This window comes from Mustela nivalis (genome assembly GCF_964662115.1).
Source record: "Mustela nivalis genome assembly, chromosome: 3".
NCBI lineage: Eukaryota > Metazoa > Chordata > Mammalia > Carnivora > Mustelidae > Mustela > Mustela nivalis.
In genome coordinates, this window is record NC_139022.1 from 73,402,458 (window position 1) to 73,426,130 (window position 23,673).

Here is a 23,673-nt window from a genome sequence, read left to right on the forward strand (position 1 = left end):
TGAAATGAAAATACATGACACTTGTCCAAAAAGGAGTATTTCCTGTGACTGGCGCTAACAAAAACCCCTTTATCAAGAAAGGTTTTCAGAGGCTGTAGTACATACACCCCCCAGAGTGACAACCTTTCTTAAAGTATGATTTGAAGATAACTTACTGATTAACATGCTTACCTATATGCTAAACTAAGTTTAAAAAATTAAACAACTGAAATAATATTAAGGTACTATATACCTATATACTTGAGTATATACTGCAAAGGAAACTTTCCCAGTCTTTTCAGAAGTCAATGCCCATGACCACCAAGTTCTGTTTATCCAGCTTTTGTGGTAGGTTGATTTCTAAAGACAGATGACTTACTTTGATAAAGACCAAGTTTAACAAATAGCTTTCAATACAGATAAGGTTTCCAAGGTCTTTGGTAATAAGAAGACAGCAATCTTAAGTGTTTCTCAATTCATCTATTCCTTTCCTTTTCTTTCCAATCACACTCACACTTAAAATTACTATCCTTCTTCAGACTAACTCTTCCTGGACTACCGCAATATCCTCCTATCTTCACTGACAGTCTGTAAACATTCCCTCCATCAAATACATGATTTCCAGGGAAATTATCCTAAAGCACTGTTCATTATGCCATTGTTTGTCTCAGAACTTTTAAGAGTTCCTAACTGCGTTCATAAAAGAAGTCCAATAAATCAGCTTAGCATTCAAGTTCCTTTCTGATCTGAGATCCATCTACTTTACCAGCTTCATTCAACATGTCTATGCACCTCATGATACAGTCAATGGTCCCTATGTTCTAGACTCTTCCTCCATGCATCTACTTACTGTATTCTGTTCCTCTGACATGAAAGCCCTTTCTTTTAGGCAGGGGATATCTCAAGTTTCTGGCTCATTCAAGCTAGACTTTTATTTTTCTCTCCCATAATAGTGTAGAGGTAGCTGGGTGGTCCCCCAGTGGATATGCTGCCCTGCTCCATGAGACTCTCCAGGGACTATGATTCTTCCTTTCTTGTTTCTCTGGCATCTTCAAAGATATCTTCCTAACATGCGAGGTTGAAAATGGACTCAAACAGGAAAATGGAGGAATGTATACCGCTCATTTTAAGGGCAAGATCCCCAAATTATATATGTATTATTTCTGTCATATCTCATTGTCACATGGCCATACTCTGCTACCAGTGAAATTGAGAAATTTAACCTCTAGTTTGGCAGCCATCCAATCTGTTAAAACTTGGTGCACAGGGTGTTGGAAGGGGGTTCTATTACTAAAAAGAGAAGGGCCATCAGGAGGCTGGATTTGATATTAGTCTCTGCCTTATCCTTCTTCAGTTTATGTGCCTAGAAACATCTATTCCTCTACAAAGCCAAACTGAGTAACATCTTCTAGTCAGTCTTCACATCTCCTTATTTTATAGTCGTGAATGGAATACTAACTCTCCCTCCTCTAAAATTTCATATTTCTTATACCTATTATGAAATCTGGCACATTTTAGTCATATACATATTAAAGACAGTTTGTCAGGACATATAATGAAGCCAAAAGAAAAAGACAAATGTGTGCTACTGATTAATCTTCCTTCATTACTTTACATCATATAAAAAGATCATTGAAGACACAGCCTGCAACCTCTTCATTCTGAATTTCAAGAAATGGTGTATGCAGGATAAAGCACTCAGTAATGCTGATAATGATAACACTGCTTTATTCAACACACTTATAATTTATCCTCTTTCATCACAAAAATAATATTTTAAAAAATAACATGCCTAAGTTTTATCTAGAGAAATTATTTTTAGAAATTGTTCAGAAATGAAATTATTGTATACAATCTTCAACTAAGCAAAGTATATATATATCCTCAAATTTTACTAAAAATATTTTAAAATAATGTTGCTTAAATAAAGCATTTCTGTGCTCTTTGTTCTTTAGTAATGATTTACAAAAGCAAGCAAAAATCACTGAATAATGCTTATGGATTATATTTTTAACTTACTTAGGTTTTGTTCTTTTTTTATTCTTATACTTTATTTTTTCACTCTATTCGCTAACATCTTATTTACTTGTGAGGTTTATATCTTCTTGTTTTGACATAACTATTTTGGACTTTCACAAAAGCTTAGAATATGGATTAACTTTCAGTTCCATTGTGGGAAAAAACATTTTATTTCATTTCATGTTGTCTTAATACAAACCAAATAGCTATTTAACATTTAGTTACATATCACAGTACATGACTTAAGTTCTAGAATTTCACTGCTAAAATGTATATTTTGAATATAATATACCAAATAATTGAAAAATAAATGTACATATTTTTCTTTCAATATTGAACTATAAATTATGAGCAGGGAGTCATTTCTTTTGATTAATAACTCCTCTGACCAGTATAATGAATATTTACACATTATTCTTTGTGATAGAACACTTCAAATGCCTGACACAATAACTATGATCATGCCAAATCTAGAGAAATTTGATGTAAAAAAAGCTTTCAAATAGGAATATAATATATGTAAATATATGATAAATTCCCTTTACATATAACACAGGAGATTATAACAGTTTTCTACTAAAAAATTATTTTAAACAGAAATTCAAGTCTGTCAGTAATTTGAAATCTAAACGCATGTAACAGCCTGAGGGAATTGTAGGAAAGGTTGTTCCCAGGGTGAGTTATAAACAAGGAAATACTTCATTTAAACATCTATGTAATCTTCACTGAAACATATTATTTTGGAATTATGTTAAAACAGAACTTAAAATACATGTACTTATAAGACTAAATCTCTAATACATTTAATCATCATGCTTTAAATTAAAAGGCCATAAAGTTGTGGTTAATACTGAATATATATTTTTAATATTAATATTTTGTTCTTTCTGTATAGTGTAAGAAATCCACTCAGGGAATAATATAACTGCTGATCTTATTGGCAAATCTATAATAATACCTATGATCAATCTTTACTTAATTATTTTGAGCTGCAAACACAATTAATAAATCATCTTTGAAGTACACTGACCATAATCAGTATATTCTGGAACAAGTCCAGGGGGCCATTAATCAAAACATGCAGCAAGGGAAGTGAGAGCCGCAGCCTGAACAGTTAGGTAAACACAGAGTGAAGCTAATAAAAACCTATCTTGCTTTAAAACCACCACTGTGTTTACTTTTGCAACTAAGATAAACATTATGATAAAATTAAAGTTGTATAAAAAATGAGGTTTGCTCACAATGACCAAAGTAAATATATAGCAATTGCACATTCATTTTACGTCCCTAATTCGACACTAAAGAACTTTTAAAGTTCAGTTACCAAAAATCTTTAAGAATTAGAAATTTGAATCTGATAAATTATATTCTTCAGAAAAATTAAACATGCACACAAATTTCAAATACACTGTTTATACAAGAAACATAGCAATAACTTATGAACTTTTAAGAATTAAGTTATAAACATGAAAGCAGATCCTTTCAGAAAAAGTAAGATGGCCAACTACCATATTTTAAAATGGCAGACAAAAATGATTGAATTGTAACAAAAAATGTGTAAGTACTTGAGTAAGTTAGAAATTAAATCCTAAATGATTAAAAATGTAAGATGTAATAGAATAAAAAGCATATATACATATTATATCAAATTAATCAACTTTTTAAAACATGGTCTTCCAATTGTATTATTTTCCTCCAATATTATCTTATTGATTGCTCAAGGAAGTAGGAAATTTTGCCAAGTTAACACACAGAAAGCTATGGACAATCCTCAATTCTGTAAGAGTTATGAGAAAAGGAAACACTCCATGTCAGAAAAATGCATAGACAGTTTCCTTCTCAGGATCACACTTTCAGGAGTTAGCTGAAAACCCAGGGATAATAATGCTTTAAAAATAACAATGCATCATATTCCTAGAGTATCCAACCTAGATAGAATTTTCATACACATGATCTCATCTGACCCTGATACTCATGTTGAAAGGTAGGCAGGAGGTATTATTAACCCAATCCCTGAACTCACAGAGCTTAACAGTTCTACTGTGTAAATGTAGAAAATTTGAACAAGCAGCTAAACCTCATTGAAACTCATCTTTATTTAGCTTTTAATAAACATGGTTATAAAGAGAGCCTTAATTCAGAGTTGTGGTGAGAGTTAAATAAGCTAATGGAACTGAAGTACTTAATACTTAACTTATAACCTATAATCAAACATACATTAATTATTATTTTATTTTTGAGCAGTATAACAAAGTAGCTTAAAAGAACTTGCTTTGGAAAAAGATGATCCTAGATTCAAAACCAACAATATACCACTTGTCTTTGGGCAAGTTATCTAATCTCTCTAGATCTGAGCCTCCTGATCTATGAAATGGGTATAGTTAAATGAGATACTGCATATGAAAACTTAGTACAGCATGTAGGACATAATAAATAGTCAATCAATATTAAATATTATCATTATCATTGATCAATTGATCTAATAACTTACATAAATTTAAAAAAAGTCACTAACAAAAATTAAAGAGCAAATGATGAGCTGGGAAAAACAAAGACTAATATTTTTAGATATATAAAACTCTTACAAAACAATAGGAGACAAAGATCTTCACTGAAAATCAGCTGAGGATACGGACAGAGAGTAAACGAAAGATAAAATGCCAAGAGTCAACAAATACCAGGAAAACACTAGACCTTCTCTAATGGTTAAATATAAAAATTAAGTGATGAGATATTCATTGATTAAATAATTAAAATGATCTGGCAATGATCAAAATGAACTAGAAAACAACAGAACAAAAGGCAAACACTGCTTGTGAGAGTACAGATTGCTATAGCCTTCTGGAGGAATTCTGGCAAAACAGAAGAAAGGACTAACAAGTAGATATGCTCTCTGACATTGTAACTCCACTTTTGGGAATTCATTCTAAAAAAATAACCAGTCATATGTGCAAATTTATGTATAAGTATATATAGCACTCTTAGAAATAATACAAACATGGATAAGGCCTAAATGTTTAGTATGGGAATTGATTAAAGAAATTATGGTACATTTATACAATGGAAATTATAAATATAAGATGATATGGAAGCAATGTACTTACTATATGGAAAATGTTTATAATGTATAAATTTAAAAACAGAAAATTTTTTTAAAAAGATTTTATTTATTTATTTGACAGAGAGAGATCATAAGCAGGCAGAGAGAGAGGAGGAAGCAGGCTCCCCGCTGAGCGAAGAGCCTGATGTGGGGCTCGATCCCAGGACCCTGAGATCATGACCTGAGCCGAAAGCAGTGGCTTAACCCACTGAGCCACCCAGGCGCCCAGAAATGTTGTTTTTAACAACAGAAATTGCAAATGAAGTGTAGACGAAGAGATCTATAAACATGTAGTACCATGGTATTACTAAAAAATAAATGGATTCCTTTTAGTAGGTAAGTGAAAAAACTGGTATATCCAAACAATCATTTATTATTCAGTGCTAGAAAGAAATCAGCTATCAAGCCATGAAAAGACATGTAGGAAACTTGAATGCATATTATTATAAGTGAAAGGAGCCAGTCTGAAAGAGCTACATGCTGAATGATTCCAAATATGTAACACTCTGGAAAAGCAAAAACTATGGGAAGGGATGAACTAATGGAGCAAATCGGATTTTTAGGATAGTGAAACTTCTCTGTACAGTACTATAATAGTGTGTATTTGTCATGATATATATGTCCAAATCTGTAGAATGTATAATAGCAAAAATTAACCTTCATGCAAACTATGGACTTCGAGTGATAATGGTATATCAATGTAAGTTTATCAATTGTAACAAATGTACCACTCTGTTGGGGGATGTTGATAGGAGAAGAGGTTGGACAAGTATGGGGACCAGGGATACAGAGGAATTCTGTACTTTCTGTTCAATTTTGCTGTGAACTTAAAAATACTCTAAAAAAAAGGTTTTCTCATAAATAAAAAAATAAATAAATGGATCAACATTGGGCTCTTTCACTCCCACTATTAGGTTCTACTGCCTTTTTTTTTTTTTAAATAAACTATAACACTGATGATAGAAAATTGCAAGAAATGTATCAGAAGGCAAACAAATATGTTTCTTCAAAACTCCACCAAAAGAAGTATCTTATTAATTAGTAAATATTTTATTTAAAACTCTGTTTGATTGTGACTGGGTTATGTGGAGAACTGGGTACTCTAAAATCCTGAAAAGCTTTGAAAGACATGATAGCTTTGCTTTTGTAGGCAGGGAAGTCTGATGTATGTTAACCATTCCTCTAAACAAAAGTATATGGATTGTGCAATTTCTTCCAGGATGACATTGTAAGCGTCTAGTGTTAAAAAGGAAAGAATTGAGCTTTCCTGAGTCCAGGAACTGTCTCAGTGGTGGCTGTGTAATATCTATTCCCACTCAAGGAGCTGAGCAAATACTGCGCTAAAATACACTCCATTTTTTCCTGGTCCTTGTAGCTCTGTGGACTTTGATAAGATTGTGTTACCTTGGTTAATTAAACCATAAACTTAATCTGAAGAGGGTGTGTGTGTTCGTTGTGTATGGTTTTGCCACCTACCTCTAATCTAAAATATTAGTCCACAATTACTTAATGGGACCACTTACAGATTGATTCAGAACACACAATTAAAATTTCTTCACTACAATTCAAGGAACAACATCTATAAAAAGTTATACTTTAATAATTTTTTAAGGTTGTTTGGAACAATATGTTAGAAGTCTTTACTTTCAAAAGATACTCATCACATAGAAAATTAAATCTTATCTGAGCTTTGCACGAGATGTGTGAACCTATATATTTTCACTTCTTAGCATGCAGAAACAAAGACCATACAAAGTACTGAAAGACTACACCCATATTTTTGGCTCAAATTATTTTAATAGTTTTATCCTGCCATTGAGATTATGTGGAACTGTCCCTTTTGGGATATACCAATGTGTGCTAATCACTGGAATTCTCTTAGAAAATGATCCTACTGTTCCCAGCAGGGCCATATGTTGGACGAGCAGGAAGCTTCCTAAGTAGTAGGATTGTGGGGAGTGGCAGAGGAAGGTTCCATATATGCACCCATTTTCTTTTCCTGTGAGGTCACTTATACACACTATTTTTTTTTTCTTGAGATACGTTCAACACCTAACATTCTATAATTATGACTTAAAAGTGCTTATATTTCTAAAATCATTGACATTTGACAATTTTGAGAGTTCATATTCTAAACAAGGGTCTTGCAGAATATTATCCTTTGGACTGTTACTAAGCCTTTTTGGGGACGGGGAGAGGCAAATTGCATGAGGATGCTATGCTTAAGTACATTTGAAAAGTGATTACAAAGTCAAATGAATTATTTACTATGGGTTTCTCGGAGCTTTCAAAATATAAATCTCCACGTTCTATAGGCTGGAGCACATGGGAATGTGGAAGCTATGGTATACAGCCATTTACAAACTTATTTGAATATGGAACCCCCTACAGAGTACCTGATAAGGTCTCTTTTGCATATTCTATAGAATGAAGTCTGCTAATGGTATTCTAAAGAATAAATTCTGGACTCATCATCATCTAACTTCAATAAACATCTTGAATTTCTTCCTACCAAATCTTAGAGGTGGGGGCATTTTGTTCTTTTCTATATGTTCAGCTCTTCTAGCCACAGGTACTAATGTTTTTTCTAGTTAAGGATCACTTAAGAAAGAGCTCAAAATTAAGTTAGTATTGTTTCTGACAAGAACAACAAGAACTTCATAATGCAGTTCTGGTAATGAGGCCTGTATGGTATACCACTGTGTTTGATTCCCTCTCTTGGTTTCCAGCATAATCTTCATTCGGTTGTATCATGGCTTTGGCTCCCCCTGGCCACCTTTCCTCAGGGTTGGAGCCTTAATTCTTGGACAAAGTTTTCATTCATAGTGCCCTTGTTCAGATGCTATTTTCAGTATCTCTTAAAACTAGTTTGTTTTCGAGAAAGAGAAGCTACAGAGTTGAGAAACAGAACAGCTAGAAAAAGGTAAAGCAAAATTGGGGAGAAATGGGCTGAAACAAGTGAAGACATGACAAGCATTATAATATTAATTAAATAATCTAATATGAGCATTTTGTTCATTGATTTTTATTAACCGGTTGCTAATTTCAGTAAGACTGGGACATTGACTCAGTTTAGCCAAATAAGTAATGAATGGATTAATTAATTTGTTAAAATAATCCCACTAGTCCACCTGGCCATAATTGACTTAATGTCATGCCAACAGAGTGCTATAAATAGACTTCTATTATATTCCCTCTTTAAGGATGTTGCAAGAATTAATAAGAGCTCCTGAAATTTAAAGAATTTTAAATGAAAAATTCTTCCGTGGCTATTATGTTGTATTATAAAGGATGACCTCATTAAAAATTTAAACTGAGTGCCTAATAAAGCCTGAACATTGTGAGATTTCATTTAGATATGTATTGTGCCCTTATATATTTATAGAAAGTAATTTTATAATCTTCTTGTTTACACTCAGTATTTTACCTGAATCTAACAAAGTATATAAATATGAAAATAATTTTATAATTTCTGTAATGTTTTTCAGCTGGTTCATTTTATTTAATATATAGGATTAACAACTCATACTGAACAACTCTAAAAATCACAATTTCAAGTGATATAAGATAGTAAATAGCAAGGAATGTACAGCATATGGTTATGTTGAAAAACTCTCAGTGTTGATGCTAGTTGACAGAATAGGATGAGTATTCCCCCAAAATAATCATATTGTGTGAATTAGTCACACTAAAATTTTTTAATGAATATTTATCAATATATATTGCATTCAAAGAGTTCAATCTTACTAGAAGTGGGAACTCTTCAAAGATCTAAAAATATTTCTGGGGAAAAAAAAAGCACTTATATATTTACCATGAAAAGGGAAAACAGCACTACAGTTCTGCACCTCAGGACTACTAACACATGCCAATTTAAGCTACTATCCCTGTGAGCACTCTACCTAAGTTTCAGTATGTTTTCAATTTTCTAGTTTCCTGTGTTTCAAGAGAATGAAAGTTGTATTACTGGGAATCCAAAATTGTACAACATTAAGCAGTTTGAAAGCAGAGTTTAAAAAAAAAAAGAAAAGAAGAGAAAAAGAAAAAAAAAAGAAAAGAAAAAGAAAAGTTAAAATAGCTTTAGATAATCTTAAATGATTATATCTAAGAAAATGCAAAAAGGACCAAAATATAAGAGTTTTCCAGTCAACATGATATTTTATAACTTTTAAGAGCTTGAGTTTAAAAACAGTATTAAAAAGCAGGGAAGATGAATTCAGGGTACCTGGGTGGCTCAGTGGGTTAAAGCCTCTGCCTTCGGCTCAGGTCATGATCCCAGGGCCCTGGGATCAAGCCCCACATCGAGCCCCACAAAGGGCTCTCTGCTCAGTGGGGAGCCTTCTTCCCCCCATCTCTCTCTCTGCCTGCCTCTCTGCCTACTTGTGATCTCTGTCAAATAAACAAATAAAAAATCTTGGGGCACCTGGATGGCTCAGTGGTTTAAAGCCTCTGCCTTCAGCTCAGGTCATGATCTCAGGGTCACGGGATTGAGCCCCACATGGGGCTCTCTGCTCAGCGGCGAGCCTGCTTCCTCCTCTCTCCCTCTCTGCCTGCCTCTCTGCCCATTTGTGATTTCTGTCTGTCAAATAAATAAATAAAATTATAAAAAAAAAAAAAGGCAGGAAGATGGAAGAAAAGTCCCCTGTGATGTGAGAAATGAAAATGCTAACATGAATGCAAGGAAAGGCTGAATATAACAAGAAGTACACAGCCAGCTTGGTGTGGCCTAAGCACCCCTCAGCCTCATCACACTCCCTGTCATGGTGGCTCTGCCAACACCATCACTGACACATTCCACCTGGGTAAGTGTGCACAGGCTATTTCCTCAGGATTTCTAGCACTCTGCTCCCTACTCTGCTCTTGTACTTCTCTTAATCCTTCAATTTAGAGCTCGGATGATTCCTTAAGCCACACCCCCCTGCCATGTTCCCCTAAATCTTGAAATCCCTTAAAAGTTTGCAATTAGGGGTTCAGTGGGTTAAGCCTCTGCCTTCAGCTCAGGTAATGATCTCAGGGTCCTGGGATCCAGTTCCACATCAGGCTCTCTGCTTGGCAGGGAACCTGCTTCCTCCTCTCTCTCTCTGCCTGCCTCTTTGCTTAATTTTGATCTCTCTTTGTCAAATAAATAAATAAAATCTTAAAAAAAAAGTTTGCAATTATATAGTGATGTCATGATACAATTAATCCTTGTTTTCTCTCATACACACTAAGCTTTATGAGATCAGGGCCTTTCTCAGCAGTATGTCCCTAGTGCTCAGCATGTAAGTATCTGCTAAATGAATGAATGGTGAATTAATGAGTGAGAAAAAAACATAGTCAGAATTTTCTTCTCAACAAACAGCACCTATTGTGTACTTCCTTAGACAATGTGAGATCATGTAGTAGTCATACAATGAATATAAACTCTACTCAGTGGCTACTGCAGAAGAGAGAGGAAATGACACTGTGAGGGACTGACAAAACACATGAAATCAAGCATATTCTAAGAACTGAAAACAAGTAATGAAGTCAAACATCCCTGATAAATTTAAAGGTATATAATGGTTAACACACCACAGTATCATGAACTATAAACTCAAAACTTTCTGTGTAATTTTTCTTCACTAGAAGTATAAAAAATTGTATAATACATTCATTCGCAGCTTAATTTTTTCTACTTAAACATGGATAAGAATACAAAGAAAAACAATAAGATAGAATACCTGTGTTTAGATTGAAAATCTGGTAAATATTCAGAATTCTGAATTCTTGAAAATGGTCATCTAAGAGTTACTTCCACTGACTGACCTTAGAACATACACTTAAGAAGATATACAACCAAATAATTCATGTGCTTTTACCATGTAGTACAGGTTTACAAACAGGCATAACCTATTTTAGTATAGTAAAACATTAGTGACTGGTTGATGCAGAACTAACAGTTTAATTTAGTAAGATAGTTACAGTAACCATAATAGACAGTAATAATAATTAAACTAATTTTATGGCCAAATTTGGTGAGATGTAACTACTCATCCGTGTAAAGACAGCTCTCACTCTTAGGAACAATGGAGAATATGTTATTCATTAATCCACAGAATAATTATTTAAAATCATTCACTACATGACCTTGGATAAGTTACTTAAATTTTCCATACCTTTGTGCAATAGAATTTTCACCTTATTTGACAGAATTGGGTTATAATTTCCATAGTAAATAGTTCCCAGATAAGATGGTATCGTTATTTTTTAGAGTAAAGTCAAGGACTTAGAAAATTACATTGTCTTCAGTTACAAAATATTTTTAAGACACTGAGAGTGGCACATTTTTTAGAACTTACTAAACACACTAGACTTTAATTATAAAAGTTGTGACCATTATAAATGTAGTTTTAGCTTTAGCTTTCTGGTTTTTGTTAATATTTTCTTATATGGCTAAAGAATAATTGTTCTCACGTAAGGATGGAATTTTACTTTGTTCCTATGTTAACATTTGATAATCTATGGAGAAAGTATCTTCAATATAACTTTTATATTTATTGACAAATTAATGTGCAAAATTTGCCTGTCTGGAAGGCATCTAGTTGTTCACTAACTGCATTGCTATCCATTTATTACATGGTGTTTTAGAGCCCAGACACTCTGAGAAGGCACTTCTAATTTGCTTGGTTCCTTACATCTTTCTGAAGAAAAGTCTGTTTTCTTTCTACCATAGAAAAATGGAGAAAGGAGCTAACAGAGGGTCAGAATGAAAAAATGATCAGACTTGGGTCTTTACGTGGTTTCACTATTTAGTTTAATCTTATTCCTGAAGTTTTAAGCATACTTTTTATCAAGAGCAAATATTTCAGGCTTGACTTAACTATATGTTAATATAACATAAACAATATATTTTAATAAAATCTTACAGAATATGGTAAACATTTCCACAGTAGTTACTAGTCACATTTTCTGCTAAAAACTATATTGTGTATTTCACTATTTAGTATTTTTATTGGTACAAATAACTTTACTACAAATTCTCTTTCATACTTAATATACATAGTTTGCCCAGAAATTTTAAAAGTTTACTTACAAATTGATTTACTTCCCTCAGCTAGAAAATAATGCAATTTTTAATCAAAGGCAGTTGAACTACAATTTACCATTTTATAATGCTATCTCATTAGTTCATAAGGAACTAGGTTACTATAATTTTTAACCATGAACATGCTGAACTATGATAGATAAATAACAGACTTTGATTTTCTAATACTGCCATGCTGGTGAGATGGAATTAGAGACCCCCCTGATTAGTTCTAAGGATACCTCTCAACCATAGATCAAAAGTGGGTCTCAGATTCACACAAAATGACTTAAAACTACTCCCACTTATGATATAAAAATTTGGAATACAATTCCAAACATTCCAATTAAAAATCTGAAGGCTGGTGTTCTCCTCGCACTCCATTCTTATAATCACAAAATTATTTGTGTAAATCTCTGTCTGTCAATAGAGGATAAGCCCCTTCAGGCAGGAGACCAAGCACAGGCTTTGAAATAAAATGACGTGCTGCTCTGGAAAAATAATTATATAATTCTGAGCCTGAGTTGTTTTTCAAGTAAGAAGGGTAAATTAATATCTACCTTGTAGGATCTGTGTGAGATTTAAATGAAAGAAAACATCTACCACAATTCTCATTTATTTTCTCTCTCTTCTCCCATACCTTGTCACTGTATCAAAGACAGTATCACAATACATGTTTAAATAAAGTTAAAAATTACCATGATTTTGTTTTATGGGTTAGTATTAGTATAGATTAGTACACACAGAGATTAACATACATTAGTATTTAGATTTTTTAAAGAGAACAATGTCACCAACCCATGTATTTAGAAATGTACTAAAATTTTTACACTGTGAAATACTCATAAATATATAAACTTAAAAGATAATTTTCTCATTTGTAGAGATTTGTTTTTAATATTTTATTTTTCATGAATTTTAATTGCTAATAACTAATAAATATAAGTAATTTATTGCTGAATCATGTTCATGTTTTAAAAGTAGTAGTTAAAAGTATAATAAAATTACAGATATTGGTAGATTTTACAGATTACCTAGTTCAATCCTTTCATTTTACAAATGAGAAAACGAAATTCCAGAAAGAGGCAATGACTTGCATAAATGACTTTCATAAATATGTCCAGCAGACATACAATTTTAAAAAATTAAATCAGAGTAATCTTCCCTTCCTCCACTTTGTTTTTGAGGTACAGAGCTGGAAAAGGCAAGAGAAGCCAAAGAAAATATATGGAAGATGCCAAGTGGGAATATTTTAAGGAACTAGAGGCCACAGAATTTGACAAAGAGGGCTTAGGACACTAAGAAGTTTAAGAGTTAGGGGCCAATATCTTTTCAACCTTGAGAAGTCAACACCCACATCTGCATTTGTTTGGGAGGCTATGGCGCCAGTATATTTGCCTAACTGAGGTATAAGAGAAGTCACCTGAGAAAAAAGATGTTTGGGAAGTTAGGAAATAGGTACTAGTTTGAATGTAAAGACATAAAATAAGGGTTCATTGTCTGTATTTGAGAAGGTCTTAAGTTTTCTTCAGTTAAGGGCTTGTTCCTATTTTTTTGTTTTCTAGAAGCTTTCTAATATTTTTGATTAAGAAAAACTCATAAAAAACAAAACAAAACTGGGACTTTAAACTTTAACAGCCATAAAATTTCAGCCTTCTGTATTCAAAATGGAAAAACAAAACTCAAAAGTATACAAAAATAAAAACAAAAAACACAATTTCTCTTTCTGTTTTATTTGGGCAAAGGAAGAGAAATTGTAAAGCAGGGTATCAACCATTCTCCATCAGATTGATTTCCTTTCATCTTTAAAATGCTTCCTGACATCTAGCATATGTTTTTCATTTCTTGTAAGGGCCAGTTGAGGCTAAAGGTTCAAAGTAATATAATTAACAGACAATTCAAAGTTTTTATCAACTTTTAAAGTAGGGAAAATATACAAAATAAGTACTGTCATGATTATGAAAACACAGAAAAGGAACACAACATTAATTGCACATAGATAGTATGCAAACAAATACACTACATTTACTAAAAAGTCTAAACAAAATATTTAGCTTTGATCCTGATCTAAACTTTTTTCATCTCTGTACGGCGCATCTTGGAAACCTGTTACGAGCAATATCGTGTAATCAGAAAATGTTAGTAACCTCAAAACCTTGTGTATCATTCACACACAGAGTGAAAAGACCTAAGGTTCAGCTCTCTAGCATAAAATGAATATATTTCATTTTTCACCCAAACCCTGAAATCTTTATCAAAAAAACAATTAAACCAAAAATTCCATGAGGACAGGGGCTGGGTTTGTTTTCTACTCTTCCTGAATCCTCAACATCCAGTTTGTCTGGCACAGAAGTGATTCTCACTGCTCATTTGCTTACAGATTGACTGAATCAAGTACAGAGTTTCCTGAATACTTCAAACTATAATTTTATTTTTCCCCACAATAATCTACAGGAATGGCCTGGCTGCTCTAATATTTGCAAATTGGAAATATTTTTGGTTCATTATTTAAAAGAGAGAATGCAATACCTTTAAATTCTATGAAGCCAGAAGTTTATGAGCTAATAAATACATTCAGATGATAAGTACAAATCAGTAAGAGTTTAGTATACATTGCGTTTTTATATGCATTGTCTGAGGATATAAGGGCAGAAAAACATAAAGGCATTTTCAAGTACCAATAGATGAGGCCAATTGTGGAGAGAATAAAAACCCAATGATAAATACACACACAAACCAATTCCACTCTTAACTGTACAATGCTTGTTTTTTTTTTTTTAAGATTTTATTTATTTGACAGACAGAGATCACAAGTAGGCAGAGAGGCAGGCAGGGTGGGGTGGGGAGCAGGCTCCCCGCTGAGCAGAGAGCCTGATACGGAACTCGATCCAGAACCCTAGGATCATGACCCAAGCAGAAGGCAGCGGCTTAACCCACTGAGCCACCCAGGCACCCCTACAACGCTTATTTTTAAACGAGAAACTTGAAAATTCCCTCCTGTCAGGCTCTTGGTTTCCTGAAGGCTTGGACTATGCCTGTCTTGGCATCCTCATTGTCTAAAACTTTTGACTCTCAGGATGTCTTTACACTTTTAAAGTTCTTGAGGACCTCAAAAGCCTTTTGTTTATGTGGACTGTATCATATTCAAAGTAAAACCCAGAAAATTTTTATATATTTATTAATTCATTTAAAAATAACAATAAACCCAGTACATGATAACACAAAATCATATTCTTTATGAAAGATTATTATATTTCCCAAGAAGAAGCTCCTGTGAGAGCAATCTTTTACACTTTTGCATATCTATTTCTTTGCTGGCTTGAATGAAAAGTCCTTCCATTCAACAGATCTGACATGTTATTTTAATTGCAATATATGAAATATATTCCACCCAGGTATGAAATTGAAGAAGGGATGAGCTTCTGGATACCCCCAGGGATCCTTATTCCACACTGTGAAATCACTGATCTGTAATATCATTTGTCATAAGGTTATTATTTAATAACTATTTGCTGAGTTAATAAAAAGTTTAGAGAAAAAAATAAAGGGGCACCTGGGTAGCTCAGTTGGTTGGGCGACTGCCTTTAGCTCGGGCGTCATGATCATGGAGTCCCGGGATACAGTCCCACACTGGGCTCCCTGCTCAGCAGGGAGTCTGCTTCTCTCTCTGACCCTCCCCCCTCATGCTCTCTTTTTTTCTCTCTCTCTCTCTCCCATTCTCTCTCTCTCAAATAAATAAATACATCACTTTTTTTTAAAAGAGGAAAATAAATTCTAAGGGGACACATACATATATCCAAACATACAAATGATGTGCACATTCATTTTAGATTCAACTGATAATTATTCTTTATAAATGCTGACTATTTCACTATAATAAAGTGTTAATTATCCCAAGTCCTCAGCTCATTACAAATAAATTGGGATGCAGATCAAAGGAGGGTATGTGAATGAAAGAGTGAAAATCTCTAAGAATAAAGCATGTAACTCCAAAATTTAATAGAAAGAAATAGATGACTAGAAAGAGACTTTTCACTTGAGAAAATTCTAAGCATAACCAAATCAAGTAGCTCATTCAAATGCTATATGGGTCTGTTTAAAGCAGTAAATTAGATTGAAACACTTTACTGAACACAAGCTGGATTCTAATATTTTTAGTATCTACATGCCATTTCTAATTAATCTATAAAAACCACAAGAAAAAAACATTTTGCATATATTTTTAGCGCTTCTGCTTTAAATGTTAATAGGAACTAACCAAATACCAGAGAAAATATACTGATTTGAACATTTTATACTTTCTAAGTCACAATTTTTATTCTTTAAAAATAGCCTTAAGTAAACTTAGAAATAAAAATATAATTTTGAGATCAGATATTAGATTTTTTTTAAAAGATATTTCATCATTTGGCAAAAAACAAAATGACTTACTTCTCCTCTTCTTGAGGCCCAGGTACCTGAGAAGCCATTTTAGGTTCTGTCCCAAAATTCTTCTGCATCCGCTGCCGCCTCTTTCTACTTGGTGCAATATCCGCTACATCAGGACTTGAAACAAGGGAATCATCTCCTCTTAAAGCAGCTAAAATAAAATGACATAATCAGTGTGACCCAACAAAATTATGCATATAATTTGTACATAAGAACTGGCTGCACTGATATGAAGTGACACTCTTAAAATATAGCATAACTATTTTTTAAAAAATTCATGAACATTTGGAAAAGTGGACCAGTTAGATTACAATACTTTAATAGCAATATAAAGCATAAAGTATATTATACACATGGAATAATTTGATCAAAATGGTCTCTGCCTATCTTGCGCAAAACCCTCCCAAATACATCAAAGGCACAGTTTGATCTTTCAATGCTAGAATTAGACAGAAATGCCTGAAAGGCACCCCTGAAAGGTGTTTGTTGAGGAGGGGGGTTGCAAATACTGCTACAGGAATAGGATAAATAAATTGATACTAAACAGTAACTTTTAACAGGAATGGGGACTTCTGCTAGTGATCCGGAGATAATTGCATAGACTTTGCAGCCAACTACAGAGAATAAGCACAGGAAAAATCTAAGAAAACACTAACAGATGTCTCTACTATGACTTAGTCATTAAACTACCCTTAAAAGTGTTTGATATACATGAAACAGAAGCAACAGGAGAAACATGTTTTATTTATATTTCTTTTATTCTCTATAAACAACTTGGTTCCAAAGAGCTTAAGAAGAGTTCAGAATTCATTAATCTAATACACAGTATACATATATAAATACATATTTATATTAAAGACCTCCTTTGCCATTGGTAAACAATGGACAATACCAATATAATTTGGACTTTGGATGTCTTGCGGGTTTATATGAGTTTTGTCTAGCATGTTAACATTTGAAGATGATCAGGGGCAAGCTTTCATCCCAATTAATGAGAAAGCCTTAACAATGTATGAATTCCTAAAAAGCTGGAAATGAGTGGCAAAAATTCTGTACAAGTCAATTCCTTTAGCACAAATAGGGTTGGTTTAGTAGAATCAAGAACCCTATACTTTTCAACAGTTAAGCTTTCTGTTACAGAAAGCTGTGAATACATTTCTCCCTGTAGCTTGAATCAGATGTTTAATGTTCATGAAATTATTAGAATCAAGTGCATTCAGTAACTGCCACCTACTCCATCCGAGAGGAAACGTGATGCAAATGGTTAGCTGACTGTGATGTTGGGTGCAAATGTTGCTAGGAGTTACAGGAGTTAATATTTTCATTTGGATTGTAACTAGAGAACTGACAACAACAATGTAAAGCTGCACAGATTTTGAGTGGTCTGCCTAAACCTTAATTCTTTCTCCCAGAATTGCACAAATACACCACATCTTAGAAGAAAAGCCTGTATTTTGAATTCTAACTTGCTTCAGCCCATGCTTCTGGGTGACTGGAGATCACTTGGACACTTGTCGATCACACTCTTCAAAGTCTTCTTTGGGTGCCTTTCCCCCCGTCTTAAAATGGCTACTATTTTTGAGAACATACGTGGTAGACATTTTTCTATGAGTTTTACACATATTATTTTATTATTTTATTACTATTCTTACCTTTATTTTACTTATGAAGAAACCAAGGCTTTAGAGAGGTTAATGACTTGACTAAATCACACAGATTTTGAGTTGATATTTTATCATATGACAACTAAAAAATAAGTCTCCTTAGTGGATAAAGTATTCCTTGATCAAATATTAACTCAATAGCGATCAAAGGATATTTTACTTTCTAAAGCTATTTAAGTCATTAGGGCACATAAGTTCTACCACATTTCTCATATATTATTTTACTAGCTATTACTATTTTAGGAGTGGAGGAGGATAGATAACAAAGGGAGTTTCTCTGAACACATTAAAGCTGAACAACTTCCCTAATTTTATTAAGCCATGTGATGACTATGGAAAATAACTCTGGTTTCTTGATCTTTTTCCTGTCTGCTCTCACCCAGGATTTACTCGGTCACATAAGCAATTAACAAAGTTCAGCCTTGCCTATTAACAAAGCTAGTAAGAATGTCAGAGTTAGAAGACATTTAGGAAAAAAATGCATTTAATGATATGTTGGACATCTAGGAGGTAATAATGTTAAATTTATTTAAACTAAAATGTTAAGGTAAAATTTTAAAAAATGAAATTACCAAAAAGTTCTACCATTCATTTCAAAACTCCGAATAATGACAATATATTGGCACCCAAAGACATGTTTTATATGGAATATGGTTATGCTATTTCTTTTTTTTTAAGATTTTATTTATTTGACAGAGAGAGATCACAAGTAGGCAGAGAGGCAAGCAGAGAGAAAGAGAGAGAGAGGGAGGAGGAAGCAGGATCCCTGCCTAGCAGAGAGCCCGACGCGGGACTCGATCCCAGGACCCTGAGATCATGACCTGAGCTGAAGGCAGAGGCTTAACCCACTGAGTCACCGAGGCAGGCCCTGGTTATACTATTTCTTATAAGGTTTAGAATTTACTTTAAAATACAATACAATTAAATGTATGTTGTTCGTCAGGGTGAGAACCTAGCTCACCTAGTAGCTACTAGCACCTAACTCAAAAATGCACAACCCATTAAGCTGAAGGTCCTTTATGGGTTTTCTATTCTGTTCCATTGATTTATGTGTCTGTTTTTGTGCCAGTACCATGCTGTCTTGATGATCACAGCCTTAAGTCCAGAATTGTTATGCCTCCAGCTTTGATGTCCTTTTTTAATATTCCTTTGGCTATTTGGGGTCTTTTTTAGTTTCATACAAAATTTAGGATTGTTTGTTCCAGCTCTGTGAACAATGCTATCAAAATTATATTTTGATAGGGATTACGATGAATGTGAAGATTGCTCTGGATAGCATAGACTTTTTTTTTTATTATGCTCAGTTAGCACAGACATTTTAACAATAATTGTTCTTCTAATCCATGAGCATGGAATGTTTTTCCATTTCTTTGTGTCTTCTTCAATTTCTTCCACAAGTGTTCTATAGTTTTCAGAGTTGCTTTTCCTCTTTGGTTAGGTTTACTTGTAGGTATCTTATGGTTTTTGGCATAATTATAAATGGAAATCAATCCCTTGATTTCCCTTTCTTCTCCTTCATTACTAGTCTACAGAAATGCAACTGACTTCTGATTTTATATCCTGTGACTTTGCTGAACTCCTGTTACCAGTTCTGGCAATTTTTTAGTGGAGTCTTTTGGGCTTTTTATATAGTGTATCATCTCATCTTCAAAGACTGAATATTTGACTTGTTCTTTGCCGATTTGGATGCCTTTTATTTCCTTTTATTTGACTGCTGAGGCTAGAACTTCCAGTAATATACTGAACAACACTGTTAATAATGAACATCCCTGTCATGTTCCTGACCTTAGGGGAAAAGATCTTAGTTCTTCTCCATTGAAGATGATGTTTGCTGTGGGTCTTTCATACATGGCTTTTACAATGTTGAGGTATGTTCCCTCCATCCCTACAGGATAGAGGGTTTTTATCAAGAAAGGATGCTGTATTTTGTCAAGTGTTTATATTCAACTAATCTTAGACAAGGGAGTAAAGAATACCCAATGGAAAAAAAAGAGTCTCTTCAATAACTGGTGTTAGGAAAATTGGACAGCCACATGTAGAAGAATGAAACTGGACTACTTTCTTACACCATACACAAAAATAAACTCAAAATGATGAAAGATCTAATTGTGAGAAAGGAATCCATCAAAATTCTTGAGGAGAACACAGGCAGCAACCTCTTTGACCTCGGCCGCAGAAACTTCTTGCTAGACACATCTCCAAAGACAAAGGAAACAACAGCAAAAATGAACCACTTGGACTTCACCCAGATAAAAAGATTCTGCACAGCAAAGGAAACAATCAACAAAATCAAAAGACAACGTACAAAATGGGAGACGATATTTGCAAATGTCTTATCAGAGAAAGGGCTAGTATCCAAAATCCATAAAGAATTTATCAAACTCAACACCTGAAGAACAAATAATCCAGTCAAGAGAAGACATGAACAGATATTTCTCCAAAGAAAACATACAAATGGCCAAAAGACAAATGAAAATTTTGCTCAACATCACTCGGCATCAGGAAAATATATATCAACCACAATGAGATACCACCTCACAGAAGTCAGAATGGTTAAAATTAACAACATAGGAAACAACAGATGTTGGCAAGGATGTGGAGAAAGGGGAACCTTCTTACACTGTTAGTGGGAATGCAAGCTGGTGCAGCCACTCTGAAAAACAGTAAGGAGGTCCCTTAAAAAGTTAAAAATAGAACTAACCTATGACCCAGGCAACTGCACTACTGGTATTTATTCAAAGGATACAAAAATCATAATTCAGAGGGGCACATACACCCCAATGTTTATAGATGCAATGTCCAAAATAGCCAAGATATGGAAAGAGCCCAGATGCCCATCAACAGAGGAACAGATAAAGAAGATATAGTACACACACACACACAGGAATATTACTCAGCTATCAACTGAAATCTTGCTAATTGTAACAACATGGATAAAACTACAGGGTATTATGCTATGTGAAATAAGTCAACCAGAAAAGACAATTATCATAGGATCTATTCATATGTGAGATTTAAGAAACAAAACAGATGAACATGGGGAAAGGAAAGGAAAAATAAAATAAGATGAAAGAGAGGGAGACAAACCATAAGATACTCTAACTCTAGGAAACAATCTGACAGTTGCTAGAGGGGAAATAAATGGGGATCAGGGTGACTGGATGATGGGCATGAAGAAGGGCACTTAATGTAATAAGAACTGGGTGTTACATGCAACTGATGAATCATAAAATTCTACCCCTGAAACTAATAAGACACTATGTATTAACTGAATTGAACTTACATAAAGAATTTTTTTTTAAATGCACAGCCCAGGAGCAGATTGTTGAGATTCTAAAAATAAAGTCCATATTTTTTTTTTAAACTTATTTGATAGACAGAGATCACAAGTAGTCAGAGAGGCAGGCAGAGAGAGAGTAGGAAGCAGGCTCCCCGCGGAACAGAAAGCCCAGTGCAGGAATCGAGCTCAGGACCCTGGGATCATGACCTGAGCCAAAGGCAGAGGCTTTAACCCACTGAGTCACCCAGGTGCCCCAAAGCCCATACTCTTGAGGGGGCTATTAAAAGCAATATGTCATTATATATCAATGAATAATAAATAATTATATTAATTACTATAGTGAATGACAAAAATGTGTGTCTCTTAGTAAACACATGGCATGAAAACAAGCATGATGAATATTCCATATGGGCTCTCATAAGTGGAAATTAAATGTATTCCAGATATACAAAATTGACTAAAATATTTTAGAGATACTCTCCACCATTTTACAAACAGGCTATAATCCACTGAGGTCTGTTTAATCTTGGAGATGATACCTTGTGCTAAATTTTGTATCCAGTCATGAACTCCAGACAATTGGTGGCCTGATGTCAGGAAGAATCATCACTTCTGCCTCAGGAATCTTTTTATTTGCCAAAAGTGAACTTTTTATGTGACTGAGCTACCTAAAAAGACAGATGGCTGGAATTTCTTCACGTTTACAGAACAGGTTTATGAATTAGTTTGTACTTACTTATTAGTAAATATTAATTTGATAATTGTGTGTGGGGGAAACCCTAATCTGGTAATTTGTTATTATTATCCTCCTCATTCTAGCTTCTTGGTATCTACCATTATTTACCACAAAGAACCTAAAAGTTGTGTATAACCAAGTATTTCAGGTCAGCTCACTGTACCATTTCTTTCTCTTCACAATTATAGGGTATCCTCTTTGTAATGTTGTTACGAGGAAAAAGGACTAGCATATAACCTAATTACTGTTTAAATTAAATATATCTTTTTTGGTTTGTCTTTGTACTGTGGGAAACAGTATTTCTTTCAGCTTATTATATACATGTAGTAACAAATTGTATAATAATAGATTCTCTTAATTCATAAATTCAATTAAAAGAAAATTTTAATAATATTTATATAGACTTTAATAAAAAGGAAAAGGTTCCACCCTATCCTTTCCTTTCCACCCCTCAATGCCAGAAAACAGGAAAAAGAGGCACAAGTCCCATACATGGTACCTAAGTATTAAATTGCTCATCTCAAGCAGTCCTCAAATTTCCACCCCTCCTACCTCTAACCTTTATTTGTGCTAATGTTTAGTCTTATTTCATTTGGTCTTATGCTGCATACTTTATTTGTATTCTGATATTGGATCCCGTGAAAAATGGTTCAGGGTCTCCAAACAAGTAAATCCATTTTATATTTAGCAGAAGGGATCTAAAGTCAATCTATATCTCTATCTGTATCTATGAAGTCAAACATGGGACTTCCAAATTGTCTATTATTTATAACCTTGCATATTTTTAAGGGCAACAACCAAAGTTTTCACTTTCAAGTACTACATCCCATTTTTAAGGAAAAAAAAATCAATTCATATTAAGATTACCCAGTTGTACATACTCATTTTTCATATGAGAAAGAATCTGAAAAGAGTTGGAAAAGAATGGCAAATGTTCAAAGGATAATGAGAAGTAGTGTGGCCTAGCTGGAACAGCATTCTTGAGAGAAAGATACAGAAAATGACTGGAAAAGAATGGGCAGCAAGGAAGAAGGGAGAGGGAAAAAGAGACAGAGATACGCTAAATAAATTAGCATATTTACTATGCTAATAAATTAGCAACCTTTCAAATCTAGCCAGAAGACTATGAATTCAATATTGACCAGGTTTTATTTTTTTTTCCTGAGATTTCACCTCCAGAATTCTCAGTTTTTACTATTAGTATCAGTCTCTGTCATGACAATGTATCTTTCACCATTTCCAGAATTTTTTTTTTAAAAGAAAACAAAAGAGAAGAAAAAACTATTGCCAATGAACTTAACTACAGCTGAAACACTGATGGGCAGAGCTGTGGGATGAATTTCAAGTTCTCATTAGGTTCACTGAATCTAGAAAATGGGGAATCTTTACACAAGCCTTGTTATTGTGAAAGGTGGCTCCACA

General features: G+C 33.7%; 1 protein-coding gene across 13 annotated transcripts in view; it reads right to left on the minus strand.

Annotated features, from left to right (window-relative positions):
* XRCC4 (X-ray repair cross complementing 4) overlaps window positions 1-23,673 on the minus strand; it is a 336,879-nt gene that overhangs the window by 157,202 nt on the left and 156,004 nt on the right. For all 13 annotated transcript variants that reach the window (XR_014310086.1, XR_014310087.1, XM_082724695.1 and 10 more), the window contains one exon: window positions 16,575-16,722. Coding sequence is in view for 11 of the 13 variants with exons in the window: in XM_082724695.1 (XP_082580821.1) it covers window positions 16,575-16,722 (148 nt within the window). In the remaining 2 variants the exon portion in view is untranslated. The remainder of the gene's footprint in view (window positions 1-16,574; window positions 16,723-23,673) is intronic.